The 16,106-nt window shown below is 40.0% G+C and overlaps 1 protein-coding gene across 2 annotated transcripts in view; it reads left to right on the forward strand.

The window, feature by feature from the left end:
* spop (speckle type BTB/POZ protein) overlaps positions 1-4,808 on the forward strand; it is a 32,975-nt gene extending 28,167 nt beyond the window's left edge. For both annotated transcript variants that reach the window (XM_061909503.1, XM_061909502.1), the window contains exon 10: positions 2,594-4,808. In XM_061909503.1, coding sequence (XP_061765487.1) covers positions 2,594-2,738 — 145 coding nt within the window. In that variant the 3' untranslated portion in view covers positions 2,739-4,808. The remainder of the gene's footprint in view (positions 1-2,593) is intronic.
* The last annotated feature ends 11,298 nt before the right edge of the window (positions 4,809-16,106 follow it).

Genomic DNA, 16,106 nt, shown 5'->3' on the forward strand with positions numbered 1-16,106 from the left:
GATTAATTTACAGATAAATGAAATATTATTATAAGCAATGACGATGGAAAAAAGTAATAAAAACATAGTACCTTTTTTTTCACAAAAACATTGCAATAGAAGTCATTTTTTATACTGTATGTAATTATATTTGTTGGAAACATAAACAATGACGGTAGTGGAAAAAATATTACACAATGTAAAAAAAATATATATATTTTTATTTTTCTTTTTCTTATTGTGTAATATTTTATTACAAAAATCAGTTTAAAAGGTTTTATCTACTAAAAATATATAATAATGATACTCTCCAAGTGTCGTCGCATGGCATGGATCTGTAATTTATTTTAATCAATTATCAATGCCTCCACTTTACTTTTGATCATCAATATAGACCTTGTAGATGCAGATTTTGTTATATAATCTTGGATTTGAGTTTAAAAGATTCTAGGTGGAAAGCAGTCAACTAAAAATACATAGATTTTGTAATTTAGTATAATTAACTCAAAATAAAGGAACTGCAACTTGCTCAAATTTATATTTTTAAAGCATAAACACCTCTGTCCAGTTCATGTTACCATTCGTGGTTTAAAACAATATGTGTCAATTAACTATATTATTCAGATTTCTCAAATAGTTTGGTTTTTGAAAAGTCGGACAATAACGCCTGCATGATGTGTTTGAAAACCAGATCTTTCGAGGGAGTGTGTGCGCTGAGCCAGTCTTAACGTGCAGGATATAACCTGTTAGCAGTTACCATTCAAGAAAAACGTAGGCAACAATTGTTATAAAGAGTAAACTTTTTATTTACTTCACTAATTAAAGAGCAGAACATTTTCAAGTGAATCAATGGTAGAAAAAGAGAAGGTAACATTTATGAGATGGAAAAAAATGAAGCAGGTTTATTACAGGGCAAATAATAAAGCGTACACAAACCTTGTCACACTGCATCTGTGCACTCTAAACTGATTAAAAATAATTCTGTATTCCACACAACTGGCAAGATAGTACAGAGCAATAGCAACCTTATTCCGGAACAGTATCTGCCGGGGCACGAAGGGTCTTTTCCTTCGGATTTAAAACTCATTCTATCAATCCACAGAGCCTTATAAATGAATGCTATCTAAGATCATTTATGTTGATGCTGTCTGCTATTTAACATCATCATAGCCATTAGATTCGTAATATTTGTAATCTGTGTCAATATTACAGCGGACAGCCCGTACCAGTTCTGGCTGGTGGTAACTTGTAAGGAGCCACAGTGGCGAGTGTGACTTCCGCACTAAAATTAAATACGTGCATGGACACTTTGTATTCAGGCTCAAAAATATGAAGTCCTGGATCATAATATTTCCAAAAGTAATTGTTTTTTGCTCTTACAAAGTTTGCTTGATTAGCATTGTTGTTGATGAGGAAGGGATCTGTGGTTACTCTTATACCACACAATTACGTGACTGGCTTCCTCATTATCTCTCAAAATGGCTTAAGGAATCTTCGTAAGATTGATACTATTTTAATTGTATGGTTTATGTAAATGGGTTATATATACTAGTATAGCGCTTTTCTACCTTCAAGGTACTCAAAGCGCTTTGACACTATTGCCACATTTACTTATTCACACGCTGTTGGCGGGAGCTGCCATGCAAGGCCCTAACCACGACCTATCAGGAGCAAGGGTGAAGTGTCTTGCTTAAGTTCACAACGGACGTGACGAGGTTGGTAGAAGGTGGGGATTGAACCAGGAATCCTCAGGGTGCTGGCACGGCCACTCTTCCATTTGCGCCACGCCATCCCCATATCAATTTATTCGCAAACTTTGGAAGTTTTTGGTGTCATAAAACAGATATGTACATATGATGATAGCCTAAATATAGAGGTAACGTGTTTTTCAACTCTACTGGTACTTAAAGCGCAAAAAAATATGACTAAAGTGGTGAGGCTGTACTTTCGTTTGCACTTCAAATATTTTGAAAATGTAGTTAAACATATTCATTATTAATTTGGTTCATTTATTTTAGCACAACATAATTGTACATGATTGTATTTTTCACCAGTTATTCATGAGTGCTTTCTTACGCAGTACCTAATTTTCTAATCAGCCTAAACTTAAGGTTTATGTGGTAAATAGATAATAATCTTTGTGATTAACATCTGGTTTCATATCACTTGACAAGGTTGTAAACTGTGAGTAGGTTAGATATAATTATTGAATATGATTAAATCAAGATTAAGATGACTAATCCAATGATAATATTTGAGAGGGCTCCAGGCTCCTCTATAGTGGTAAAGTTTGGTCCTGAGGTCTAAAAAGGTTGAAAATCCCTGGTTTGAAAAAACATATGTATTTTTTATTCTGCATGTTTTACAACTACTAATTATATTGAATACAAATTGTTCTTGGCTGTGGCTGTCTCGCACACACATACCCACCTGTACACTTTCAATGATAGCTAACGTTAGTTGCTAAACTTTTCCAAATGGCTATCATTAGCTGACAACCAACAAACAGCATGTGTATGATTTTTCTAGAGAGTTTTCTTCTATTTTGTATGCAACCTCTTGAATGGTGTAATTTATCTCCACTCTGTCCCTACTTCCCTCCTTCGCCCTCCAGCCACGCTGCAGAGGTTATGGAGACGGCAGGCTGGAAATCCATGGTCGCGTCTCATCCGCACCTGGTGGCCGAAGCGTACCGCTCGCTAGCGTCGGCACAGTGCCCTTTCCTCGGACCTCCGCGGAAGCGCCTCAAACAATCCTAATGGACTTACATGTCGTAAAAACACGCATCACTCAAATATACCCTGTTGCCCCCTCCCTAGGGTCCACAATATGGAAGACATTTCCCTTTTGCTGTTACCTACTACACTACCTACAGCCCTCTTCTGCCCCGCGATCCAGAACCTGCTGTATTTAGATGGAGGGAAGAGGGGGCTGGCTTGTGAAGTGGATATTTGTCGTTTACAGAATCGAAAAAGAAACAATGCACTTTTTCAACAGCAAGGTGGGACCTTGTGCTCTTTTCCCTCCCCCCATTCGTGAAAAATCCTTCAGGAGGAAGAACTTGGACACAAAAAAGGCACAGCTGGGAATGTGGAGGACAGACAAGGTCTTTAACAAATAGACATTCAAGGACAGGAGGGATTCAAGGACTGGGTAAAGGGCTAGGCAAATGCAGAAAAATCATGAAACTTATTTTCCCAAAGCAGTTTGGGAAACATTGCACTAAATAAATCCACAGATCTTTCCCTCCCCGCCACCGGAACAATCAAACAAAGTAGTAGGCTATTGCCTAATGGACTAACTGCAGACCTATTTGGACCACGCAGGACAAGCAAACCCTTTAAAGATGCTTTATCAGCGTGCACAACACACGTGTGTGTTCATACCGCTGCCTCAATTGTATCCGTTTTCATTTTGGAATAGAAAGAAAGTCCCAAACCACAACACAAATAACTGGGTGTTGTGTCTATTTGGGCCTTGAGAGCCAATCCATGGGGACTGCGGTCAAGAAAAAAATGTTCAGTCACGTGAGCTATAGTAGCATCTTTTTCCCCAAATACTTATTTTCCAAATTACATGAACTTTTGTTTGCAGGCGTGGCAGCTGCAAAGAACTTCAAATTAAATGAACACGTTTTATTGTTCAAATGAGACAGAATGTGAAAACAACAATAAAACCCCACACAAAATAAATGTATTAAAGAGGACCTATGATGATTCTAATCTACACTGAACACACTTCCTGGTGGTGTAGATGATAACTTTTGGACATGCTCAAAATTTCTCTACAGGCACTTTTATAACCTGCTTTCTGCAAACGGTTCTTGCGTGGAAGCCTTCGCTTTAGATTGCGAATAAAAACCACCCTCTCCAAAAGTATCAATTTATCTTTTGAAAATGTACACTGTATGAGTATATCTTGAGGACAAACATCACCGCAGCTTGGATTTTTTTCCCAGACATAGGCGAAAATAGACTTTATAAACAGTACATAGATCCACCGGTCATAATATTATGTACACCTTGTCAAGTCAATCGTTATTAATAATTTGCAGCACATTACAACAACTTTGGTTGACCACAGTGCTGTAAATAAACAACATATTTTCTTTCAGATAAATTATCATGAAAATAGATGTTTTCTGCAAGGTTTTACAATGCTAGCGTGTTGATGCAGACTTAATGTGCAGAGGCACCCATTTACTGTGTCTCACTGCATGCCACGATTTGATAAAAATAATACTTCTCTTTTGGTCACTGAAACAAAGTAATGTTGCGATTGGGCGGCCTTTTTCGTCTCTTTAGCGGCTAATCCAGTTTCATACTCGATTCATGGTGACAAAAACTGCCCCGTGTAAAATGTGGTGGACAATTAAACAACGAAGTATTTATTTTGTAAACGTCAGAGCAGGTTAGACTGCTGCAGATGAGAAGGAATAACACACAAGGCTCCTGTCAGCAAATTTTGGCAGTATATACTAGGTTGTCCATATAATTATGTCCGTCAATCTGTGACATCACAAATGGCCCATTTTTATATTAAAAAAAACAAACAATGCCTGAACCTTATGTTTGACACTTTGACATTGTTTAAGACGCGTATCCAAAATTGTGCCAACATTAGGGAGTCAGAAAAGGGGAGAATCATCATAGCTTCCTTTTAAAGTTATCTTTGTTCTTTGCAAGTGGGAGAAAATTCGTGATTTGGTTAGAAGGAGCCCTTGTCATTTCTTTTCTGTAGATATTGTCCGTTTATGAGAAGTGACACTTAGTTGTTGCCTTTTTTTGTTCCCAAAAGAATAAACCACAACTATTTTTTATTGAATGAAATGTGTCTTTTTTTTTAACTTTTCTTTTTACAAAAAAAAAAATTCAAATCTTGCCTTCAACCTGCTCAAACATATGTAGCTTGTGTGCGACTTCTTATAAAACAAATTTTCAGTACAGGTGGTCGTCGTGTTAAATAGGAATTCTATTCCTACAAGTGTGTATTTTACAATGTCAAATTTCACTTCACTTTTTATTTGAGGTTTGTTTGTTTTTTGGTGCGCTGCCCTTAGAAGAGTCTGCCTCATGCTAGAGACATTCATGGCATTTCGGAAAGTATTCACAACATGTTATGTTGCAGCCTGATTGCAAAATGGAATACATTAATTTTTGTCCTCAAAATTCTACACACCATACCACATAATGACAATTTGAATTTTTATTTATTTATGAAAATGTAATAAAAAATATACAAATTAATTGATTCCATTTTGGAATACAGCTGTAACATCACAAAATGTGGAAAAAGTTAAGTTCTGTAAATCCTTTCCGGATGCACTGTATTGGAGATTAAAAAGTCAACCAAAAACAACAGTGTAGGTGTAGTAGTAAACCGAACGATGCGTATTGTTCCGACGCACTCACAAAACAAGTTCTCCCTTGTTCTGTACAGTGTCAGTAATCTATAAGCATGAAATACTGTCGCACGGAATTTAAAATGAGGACCGCATTTTGCTAAGAATTAAAACACCATTAGCAGTACAGTCGTTCGCATTGTGCAATTGTACAAATGCAACAATTATGATTTATTTTTTTCTTAAATTTAGGGTTATGCCATTTTTGCAGGCACTTTGCATATATATATATTTGTTTACTTTATTAAATGTTTTTGATTGAATATAATGTGGTACAACATGTAACTTTGCCGCAAAGCTAAACTGAAAATACAAGTTTTAACCCAACAGTTATACACCAACCTGAGATCCAATATTGTATAAAAAAATTACTGCATTTACAAACATGATTGGTTTTAATGATTATTTAACTAAATTAAAGTATCAAAAACATTTGTGTTCATCTGCTTTTTGACTTTGAGGGGTTTTAGTTTGTTAAAATTTCAATCTAAATACAGATGTTAACCATTCAATTATTTATAGAATGGAACGCCCTTGGAACAGAACTCTGTGTGATGCCATTTGTAATTTTTTTTTTTTTTTTTAAATCTGTCTTTTCCTAACTACAAATGTGTGTCTTGTTACCATGCCGAACAACACTGTCAGAAAGGTACTACAAGTGAGACTTCTGTGAGTTGTTTTCCAGAAAGACCTGATGCACCATTGTAGGCGCTGCTTTAGAAAACATTGTGGATCCAAACCACCTTGACATGGTTCGGAGCTCCTCCAGGTGAGCAATCTCTGCATCTGCTCCTGACCACACCTCCCTGAGGGATCATAATTACATGACATCACTTTCTTGTTGCCTTCTGTCCAGTTGTTACCTACCAGGCAGTTAGATGTCTTATACTCTTGGATGGACAGCGCTTTGGCACTCGAGGTGGATCTCCATCATCTTCGCAGCCACACACGGCAAGTATATGGTTCCATTGTCCACATCACTTCAACCTCCACTGAGCCACATTTTTTAAGTCTGAGCAACGCATACTTTGTGATACAAAACACCATTTTCATTTCACAAAATGACAGAATGAAGAATTTTCACTACTGTAGATATTTAAAACTTACTCTCACACGAGCAAAAAAAAAAAAAAAAATAGATGTGATTGCCTCATCTAGTGGCCAGAAAGCTATACAACATATACTGGCTTCAGTCTGATTAAACTAATACTGTATTGTATGATACTTCAAGATTACGATAAAATAAAAATTACCTTGAAAAAATTAAATGCTCAATATACCCTTTTAAGTACCTTAGCTTGTGTTACTCTAAATTTGAGCAAAATGCGGGTAGTTTCTACGTTTCACCTGTAGATGGCAGCGGCATTACATGTATAATACAGGCTGTGCCACAGCATTTGGTACACCTGCTAATTCATACGGTACCAAGAGCTGAAACAAAAATTATGCCTCTACAAATAGAATAATATTATTATGTTTGTAAAATGTTATTAAAATAAAAACATAAAATGTTAATATTCCAGACAATGTGTTTATCAATGACCTTTTTTTTATTTGTATCTATTCTTGTGTTGATATTTGTTTTTAATTAATAATAAACAAATGGTATGTTTATTTTAACACATTTTTAAATCAATAATATATAATTTTTATTGATTTTTTTATTTTTTATTTATCTTTTTCATTTGTGTTTATATATTTTACTAAATCTCCAGTAGACATATATTATGCTATCTATTTTATATTTAAATGGTAAATGGGCTATACTTATATAGCGCTTTATAATTTTTACACGTTTTATTTTAATACCCTTTTCAATCAGTAATACATTACAATAGAATGCTATTTTTTAAAATTCTGTAGCCGCATTTGTTTTTTTATTTTAATAAGAAAATAGTAGTCCTAATGATTAGTATGTAGTAGACATAATATTGTAATATATTTAGTTTAGCACATTTAAAATAAATCATGTATTTTCATTGACATATTTATTATTAAAATTTTTTTAGAATTTGTATGCATATGCACCTCCGGAAGAACTTTGAACATGTCACGAGGGAGGTGCTGGACATTGAGTCCGAGTGGACCATGTTCCGCACCTCTATTGTCGAGGCGGCAGATCGGAGCTGTGGCCGCAAGGTAGTTGGTGCCTGTCGGGGCGGCAATCCTAAAACCCCTTGGTGGACACCGGCGGTGAGGGATGCCGTCAAGCTGAAGAAGGAGTCCTATCGGGTCCTTTTGGCTCATAGGACTCCGGAGGCAGTGGACAGGTACCGACAGGCGAAGCGGTGTGCAGCTTCAGCGGTCGCGGAGGCAAAAACTCGGACATGGGAAGAGTTCGGGGAAGCCATGGAAAACGACTTCCGGGTGGCTTCGAAGCGATTCTGGACCACCGTCCGCCGCCTCAGGAAGGGGAAGCAGTGCACTATCAACACCGTGTATGGTGCGGATGGTGTTCTGCTGACCTCGACTGCGGATGTTGTGGATAGGTGGAAGGAATACTTCGAAGACCTCCTCAATCCCACCAAAACGTCTTCCTATGAGGAAGCAGTGCCTGGGGAATCTGTGGTGGACTTTCCTATTTCTGGGGCTGAGGTCGCTGAGGTAGTTAAAAAGCTCCTCCGTGGCAAGGCCCCAGGGGTGGACGAGATCCGCCCGGAGTTCCTTAAGGCTCTGGATGCTGTGGGGCTGTCTTGGTTGACAAGACTTTGCAGCATCGCGTGGACATCGGGGGCGGTGCCTCTGGATTGGCAGACCGGGGTGGTGGTTCCTCTCTTTAAGAAGGGGGACCGGAGGGTGTGTTCCAACTATCGTGGGATCACACTCCTCAGCCTTCCCGGTAAGGTTTATTCAGGTGTACTGGAGAGGAGGCTACGTCGGATAGTCGAACCTCGGATTCAGGAGGAACAGTGTGGTTTTCGTCCTGGTCGTGGAACTGTGGACCAGCTCTATACTCTCGGCAGGGTTCTTGAGGGTGCATGGGAGTTTGCCCAACCAGTCTACATGTGCTTTGTGGACTTGGAGAAGGCATTCGACCGTGTCCCTCGGGAAGTCCTGTGGGGAGTGCTCAGAGAGTATGGGGTATCGGACTGTCTTATTGTGGCGGTCCGCTCCCTGTATGATCAGTGCCAGAGCTTGGTTCGCATTGCCGGCAGTAAGTCGAACACATTTCCAGTGAGGGTTGGACTCCGCCAAGGCTGTCCTTTGTCACCGATTCTGTTCATAACTTTTATGGACAGAATTTCTAGGCGCAGTCAAGGCGTTGAGGGGTTACGGTTTGGTGACCGCAGGATTAGGTCTCTGCTTTTTGCAGATGATGTGGTCCTGATGGCTTCATCTGACCGGGATCTTCAGCTCTCGCTGGATCGGTTCGCAGCCGAGTGTGAAGCGACCGGAATGAGAATCAGCACCTGCAAGTCCGAGTCCATGGTTCTCGCCCGGAAAAGGGTGGAGTGCCATCTCCGGGTTGGGGAGGAGACCCTGCCCCAAGTGGAGGAGTTCAAGTACTTAGGAGTCTTGTTCACGAGTGAGGGAAGAGTGGATCGTGAGATCGACAGGCGGATCGGTGCGGCGTCTTCAGTAATGCGGACGTTGTACCGATCCGTTGTGGTGAAGAAGGAGCTGAGCCGGAAGGCAAAGCTCTCAATTTACCGGTCGATCTACGTTCCCATCCTCACCTATGGTCATGAGCTTTGGGTCATGACCGAAAGGATAAGATCACGGGTACAAGCGGCCGAAATGAGTTTCCTCCGCAGTGTGGCGGGGCTCTCCCTTAGAGATAGGGTGAGAAGCTCTGCCATCCGGGAGGAACTCAAAGTAAAGCCGCTGCTCCTCCACATCGAGAGGAGCCAGATGAGGTGGTTCGGGCATCTGGTCAGGATGCCATCCGAACGCCTCCCTAGGAAGGTGTTTAGGGCACGTCCAACCGGTAGGAGGCCACGGGGAAGACCCAGGACACGTTGGGAAGACTATGTCTCCCGGCTGGCCTGGGAACGCCTCGGGATCCCCCGGGAAGAGCTAGACGAAGTGGCTGGGGAGAGGGAAGTCTGGGTTTCCCTGCTTAGGCTGTTGCCCCCGCGACCCGACCTCGGATAAGCGGAAGATGATGGATGGATGGATGCATATATACGTTTTTGGTTTTTTTTCATTTACAAGAAAATACGACGCAGGTGGTCATAATGTTGCAGAGTAAGTAGACATATTACATATATTAGGACCCTCTTCAAAACAAGATGCTGCATCTCAAGGGACTATCCTGAATGAAGTGCAATGTGTATGTATATTTTGGTCTATATTTGATCATATTTTCGTGTGCGACACATTTTACAATCAATAACATTATTGTTTAAGTATTTATCATTTGTATGTTTTATTTGTATACTATTTAATGAGTTGTATTCACACTGTTTCTATCTTATTTTACTTTCCAAGAAAATAAGGAAGTGCTGACACTAGAAGTGTGACTTGAATCTTCTCTCTTGCCAAACGCTCAGCACTGAACAAGCCAAGTGCAAACAGTTAAACAGGATAGTTCTCATTTAACATGAAACGAGCTGTCGGCAATGAAAAGGCTCATGTTTCTCTCCTTTTATCCCCAACTTCCATTGTGGTTCCGTTTGTGGCCCTTGACAGTGATGAATCTTGTGTCTTCTCATTGTGGAGGGAATTTATCAATGTCAGTTAATGTGTGAGAGCTACAGTAGAAATCACACACACACACACACACACACACACACACACACACACACACACACACACGTACATGTAACATTGCAATTTGTCTTTTGGGGTCATGGAACAGGAGAGGCCTTCAAAGTAGAACAGTATGTCCAACACTGTCGACACATGAACTTGAGTTGCAGTACAAGTGGATATGATCCTCCCTCTTCTTATTGTTGCTGTTTTAACAGTCTACTGCTACATAAATAATATGCTACATAAATAATATACATCATGTCCTAAATTAGCTGTTATTTATAACGTATCTACAAAACCGGTGAATTTGGCATGTAGTGTAAATATAAATAAAAACATAATACACTGATTTGCAAATCCTTTTCAACCTATATTCAATTGAATAGACTGCAAAAACAAGATATTTAATGTTCAAACTGAGAAACTTATATTTTTCTGGCAAATACTCATTAACTTTGAATTTAATGGCAGCAACACATTGCAAACAAGTTGGCACAGGGGCATTTTTACCACTGTGTTGCATGGCCTTTCCTTTTAACAACACTCAGTAAACGTTTGGGAACTGAGGAGACCAATGTTTGAAGCTTTTCAGGTGGAATTTTTCCCCATTCTTTCTTGATGTACACCTTAAGTTGTTCAACAGTCCAAGGTCTCTGTTGTGGTATTTTAGGCTTCATATTGCACCACACCATTTCAATGGGAGACTGGTCTGGACTACAGGCAGGCCAGTCTAGTACCCGCACTCTTTTACCTGTTGCTGAAATAAGCAGGGGCGTCCATGATAACGTTGCTGTGATGGCAACATATTTTGCTCCAAAACCTGTATGTACCTTTCAGCATTAATGGTGCCTTCACAGATGTGAAAGTTACCCAAGCCTTGGGCACTAATACACCCACATACCATCACAGATGCTGGCTTTTGAACTTTGTGCTTAGAACAATCTGGATGGTAATTTTTGTCTTTGTTCCAGAGGACACGACGTCCACAGTTTCTAAAAACAATTTGAAATGTGGACTCGTCAGACCACAGAACACTTCTCCGCTTTGCATCAGTCCGTCTAAGATGTGGTCGGACCCAGCGACGCCTGCGGCGTATCTGGGTATTATTGATGAATGGCTTTGGCTTTGCATAGTAGAGTTTTAACTTTCACTTACAGATGTAGCGACAAACTTTAGTTAATGACAGTGCTTTTCTGAAGTGTTCCTGAGCCCATGTGGTGATATCCTTTACACGCTTAAGTCTGTTTTTGATGCAGTACTGCTTGGAGGATTAAAGGTCACGAGCATTCAATGTTGGTTTTTAGGCTTGCTGCTTACCTGCAGTGATTTTTCCACATTCTCTAAAACTTTTGATGATATTATGGACCGTAAAAGGAGAAATCCCTAAATTCCTTTTAAAAGCTGATTCAGAAATGTTGTTCTTAAACTGTTCGCTCACGCATTTGTTCACAGAGTGGTGACCCTCGCCCCATGATTGTTTGTGAATGACTGAGCATTTCATGGAAGCTGCTTGTATACCCAATCATGGCACCCATCTGTTCCCAATTAGCCTGTTCATCTGTGGGATGTTCCAAATAAATGTTGCTCTTTTTTGCCACTTGTGCCAGCTTTTTTGAACCATGTTGCAGGCATCAAATTCCAAATGAGCTGATATTTTCAAAAAATAACAAAGTTGCTCAGTTCGAACGTTAAGTGTCTTGTCTTTGCAGTCTATTCAATTGAATGTATGTTGAAAAGGATTTGCACATCATTGTATTCTGTTTTTATTTACGATTTACACAACGTGCCAACTTCACTTTTTTGTAAGTTCAAATGTGCCTTCTTGTTTTCTTATACAATTGGATGAATTAATCTAGATTTTCATCAAATTAGGTCCACCCACATTATTTGTCCTCCTTTTTATTAAAGCTGATGATGGTGCTTCAGAGAAGATGGAGGACCACGCAAAAAGCTTAAAAACAGGAGCAGGAGGGAAGTGGAGGAGGTGGCTGCTACACAAAGCAATGGTGAGTGACGGCTTGTAGACTTTTACAATATGCTTTTTGATTGATGGATGTTTTTTTTCTTCAGTGGATTTGAAGATTTTTACCGTGTATAAATCCAAAACATTGTTCTTGCACTCACTGTTGTTTTCATCAACATTTTAGTGCCTATATGGCTGATTAACTGTAGGAAAAATCATATTGAGATACTCCCATTTACTGTGACCTTTATTTTTATTCTTACATTTTTAAAGTACCAAATATACTGTATTTTTCAGACTATAAGCCCCTACTTTTTCCTGTGCTTTTTTAACCTTGCGGCTTATACAAAGGTGCGGCTAATCTATGGATTTTCCTTTGCCAACGGCCACAGTGTTTAAGATACAACAAACTTACATTGTAGTAACACAAAACACAGGGACTGAAATGGTGTGTCATTTTTTGTGCTATGGCGCCATCTTTTTTTATCGAGTTCACTCACTGCAGGTGTTGCCAGTTAAAAGTCTACAGTATTTCCTTCTGTTTTCTGTCTTGAACCGGAAGTAAAAGTGCCATTCCATCTACTAGTCATCCACAGCGTTCTAGTCTTATGGTTCCTTCATTCATCAATCCAAGTAACGTTTGTTAGTTTTACAATATAACTAAAACAATTCGTACCTACTACACCGTCACATGTTTGATAGTAGTGTTTTCATGCATATTTGCACATGCTATCCTAATGTAATCAAGCTTACGCCATTAGCATTAGCTAATATACTAACATGTTCACAAGTGTAAGCGTTAGTATTATTAACTTACAATTACCTTTTTGTATTGTTTTATTTTCACAAATTCCTCAGTAAAGTCACAAAAACGTCAACGTGGAGTTGTTGAATCTGGATAGCTGTAAAAAAGATAGCTTGCACTGCTAGTAAGTAAGTAAAGTACCAATAATTGCCACACACACACTAGGTGTGGCGAAATTATTCTCTGCATTTGACCCATCACCCTTGATCACCCCCTGGGAGGTAAGGGGAGCAGTGAGCAGCAGTTGTGGCCATGCTCGGGAATCTTTTTTGGTGATTAAACCCTTAATTCCTACCCTTGATGCTGAGTACAAAGCAGGAAGGTAATGGGTCCCATTTTTATAGTCTTTGCAGTGTCACAGGCACCATTTAGAAATATAAAACGTATTTAAATAAACATTTACAAAATCTTTCCGTGTAACTAAGTCATTTCCCAACATAAAATCTGTGGCTTATTGACATGCGGGGGAAAATAATTACTTCAAAAATTTAGTGGGTACGGCTTACATATTGGTAGCTCTAAAGTCCCAAAAATACGGTAGTTCCTTGCCTTATACAATTAAATAAGTGTTTTACTATCCAAACACTAATAGAATCAAAAGGGGCCCCAGGACGCAGGCTAACGCCACACCGTAAGCACGGTATTGTTAATTCTATTATACAACATTCTTCATTTACATACAATACCTTTTTAAGATAACTTCTTTAAACCTGATTATGGCAGGAATTAGTGGACCTAGTGGGTTTTTTTGATGGACAGCAACCCTCCTTCCCCTCCATATGGTCCTCGCCCCCTCACGCCCCTTCTTTGTCGCTGTTTATTGACGAGCTTCCCCTTCCTGTTTGCGGTACTAAGAGGCTGAAATTAGATCTGCATCGGCGAGGATCACAGATAAATCGGGCAGCAGATCGGTCCTAACTCAATCTGGAGGATGAGGAGGAAGGGGGTGGTGGTTTTTGATCCACTCCACGAGGACGGCGGACGCATGGATGACTTGTTAAATTCAGTGAACAATCAACATGAGACGAGTGAATAAGGTGCTGCATACGATGAAAAGTTCCATACAAGAAATGGAGTGCAGCGCTACCCGTATGATGTAAATCGGCCACGCCCCTTTTTAGTCCTGGGGGGAGGATCCCGATCTTTTAACCGTCCCGCTTTGAACTGAAGCCAGTCCCTGACAGTTGATACGGTGGCTGAACATGACACTCTTCACATCGCTGTCACTGCACAAATCTGGAGCAGATTAAGAAGACAAAAATGGTTATGGGAATCAACGTTGTGCTCCCTTCTTGGTTCAAATCTTTCCGGGAAGTCATGTCCCATTAATGGGAAGAACTAACCGTCAGGGTTAGCAAGTTCCTCCGTCACGTTTAGGTATGAACCATCACTTAAAGGGGTCATATTATGATTTTCTACATTTAAGACATTTCCTTGTGGTCTACATAGCGTGTAACCCTGGTGCTTTGGTCAAAATTGTGCAACAGGGTTCTTCACTCTGCATCGCTCTCAGTGAATACACAGTGACCGCTGGTTTACACAAACAGAAAGCACGGACAAAGCCTCGCGAGTCGCTACTCTCTATTGACAAGCACTGCGAGGTAGCACAAATTAGAAGCAGAAAAGCCAAAAGTTGTTTGGGGAATAATTCTGCTTCTAACTAGTGAGCAAGATGAGTCCATCCTTACGAACAAAACAGTGGTTTGAAAGTGACGCAACAGTAAAAACATCGAAATAAACCACCTGGCCTAGTTTTTCCAACTAGGGAAAAAAAACTTCCCTTCGAGCTATTCTGTATCAATGGAAGTGCATTTTTATTGTTTATTTACCTTTTTAGTATAATTCAAAGTTATTGACCTTCCAATTACAATGGTTAAAATAACATTATTATTATTATTATTAATTCATGCTTAATTTGGTCTCAAATTAATGCTGACAATAATATTGTATAATTTGTGGGAAAAACAATAGAAAAAAATGTCATGTCCCTTACACTTTGCCTCTGACCAAGCAGGCTTCACTACACCTCTTAAAATAAAGGTCAGCCTAGTTAAAAGTGTCAATCAGCGGCAGATGTGGGATTCTTTAGTTTTTCTTCATTTGATAGGCAGAGTGAGCATGAATTTTCTGTTAAATGTGAATGTAATGTTAACAATATGCTCAGGCTTGTCCCAAACGGGACAAGCGGCAGAAAATATATATATACGTGTGTGTGTGTGTGTGTGTGTGTGTGTGTGTGTGTGTGTGTGTGTGTGTGTGTGTGCATATATATATATATATATATATATATATATATATATACATACATACATACATACATACATACACACATGCACACACACATGTAAATATATGCATAGAAAATATATGTGTATATATATATATACGTGTGTGTGTATTAGGGGTGTAAAGGTACGCGTATTTGTATTGAACCGATTCGGTACGGGGGTTTTGGTTCAGTTCGGAGGTATACCGAACGACATGGACATATTAAGTAGCGCACGTTTTGTAAACAATGCACACCGAGGCACTAGTGGTGCAACGGATCAACATTGATCCGTGATCCGTTCGGATAAATATCTTTGGTTCGGCACACACGTGATCCGTGGTCTGATTTATGAAGAAAAATTTAAAAAAGTTTTTCGCACAGCGTGGTAATGGCGGGCGGAGTAACGGAGGAATTTGAACGCCCCTTGCCATTTAATCGGTGTGTTTATAGGTGCAGACTCCATTGCGCAAAACGAGGGTTTCAAACACATGCTGAAAGTGCTTCAGCCACATTACGACATCCCGTCACGCACCAACTTCAACGATAAGATTGTGCCAGATTTTTATGAGCAAGAGAAGAAACAAGTTGTGGACGAACTATCCCGAGCGTCATCTGTTGCGCTCACGACAGAAGGGTGGAGGTCCAGGGGAACTATGTGACCATAAGTGCAAGGGTGGAGGTCCAGGGGAACTATGTGACCATAAGTGCAAGGGTAGAGGTCCAGGGGAACTATGTGACCATAAGTGCAAGGGTGGAGGTCCAGGGGAACTATGTGACCATAAGTGCAAGGGTGGAGGTCCAGGGGAACTATGTGACCATAAGTGCAAGGGTGGAGGTCCAGGGGAACTATGTGACCATAAGTGCAAGGGTAGAGGTCCAGGGGAACTATGTGACCATAAGTGCAAGGGTGGAGGTCCAGGGGAACTATGTGACCATAAGTGCAAGGGTGGAGGTCCAGGGGAACTATGTGACCATAAGTGCAAGGGTGGAGGTC

The sequence above is a fragment of the Nerophis ophidion genome, linkage group LG08 (assembly GCF_033978795.1).
Source record: "Nerophis ophidion isolate RoL-2023_Sa linkage group LG08, RoL_Noph_v1.0, whole genome shotgun sequence".
In the NCBI taxonomy this organism is placed as follows: Eukaryota; Metazoa; Chordata; class Actinopteri; order Syngnathiformes; family Syngnathidae; genus Nerophis; species Nerophis ophidion.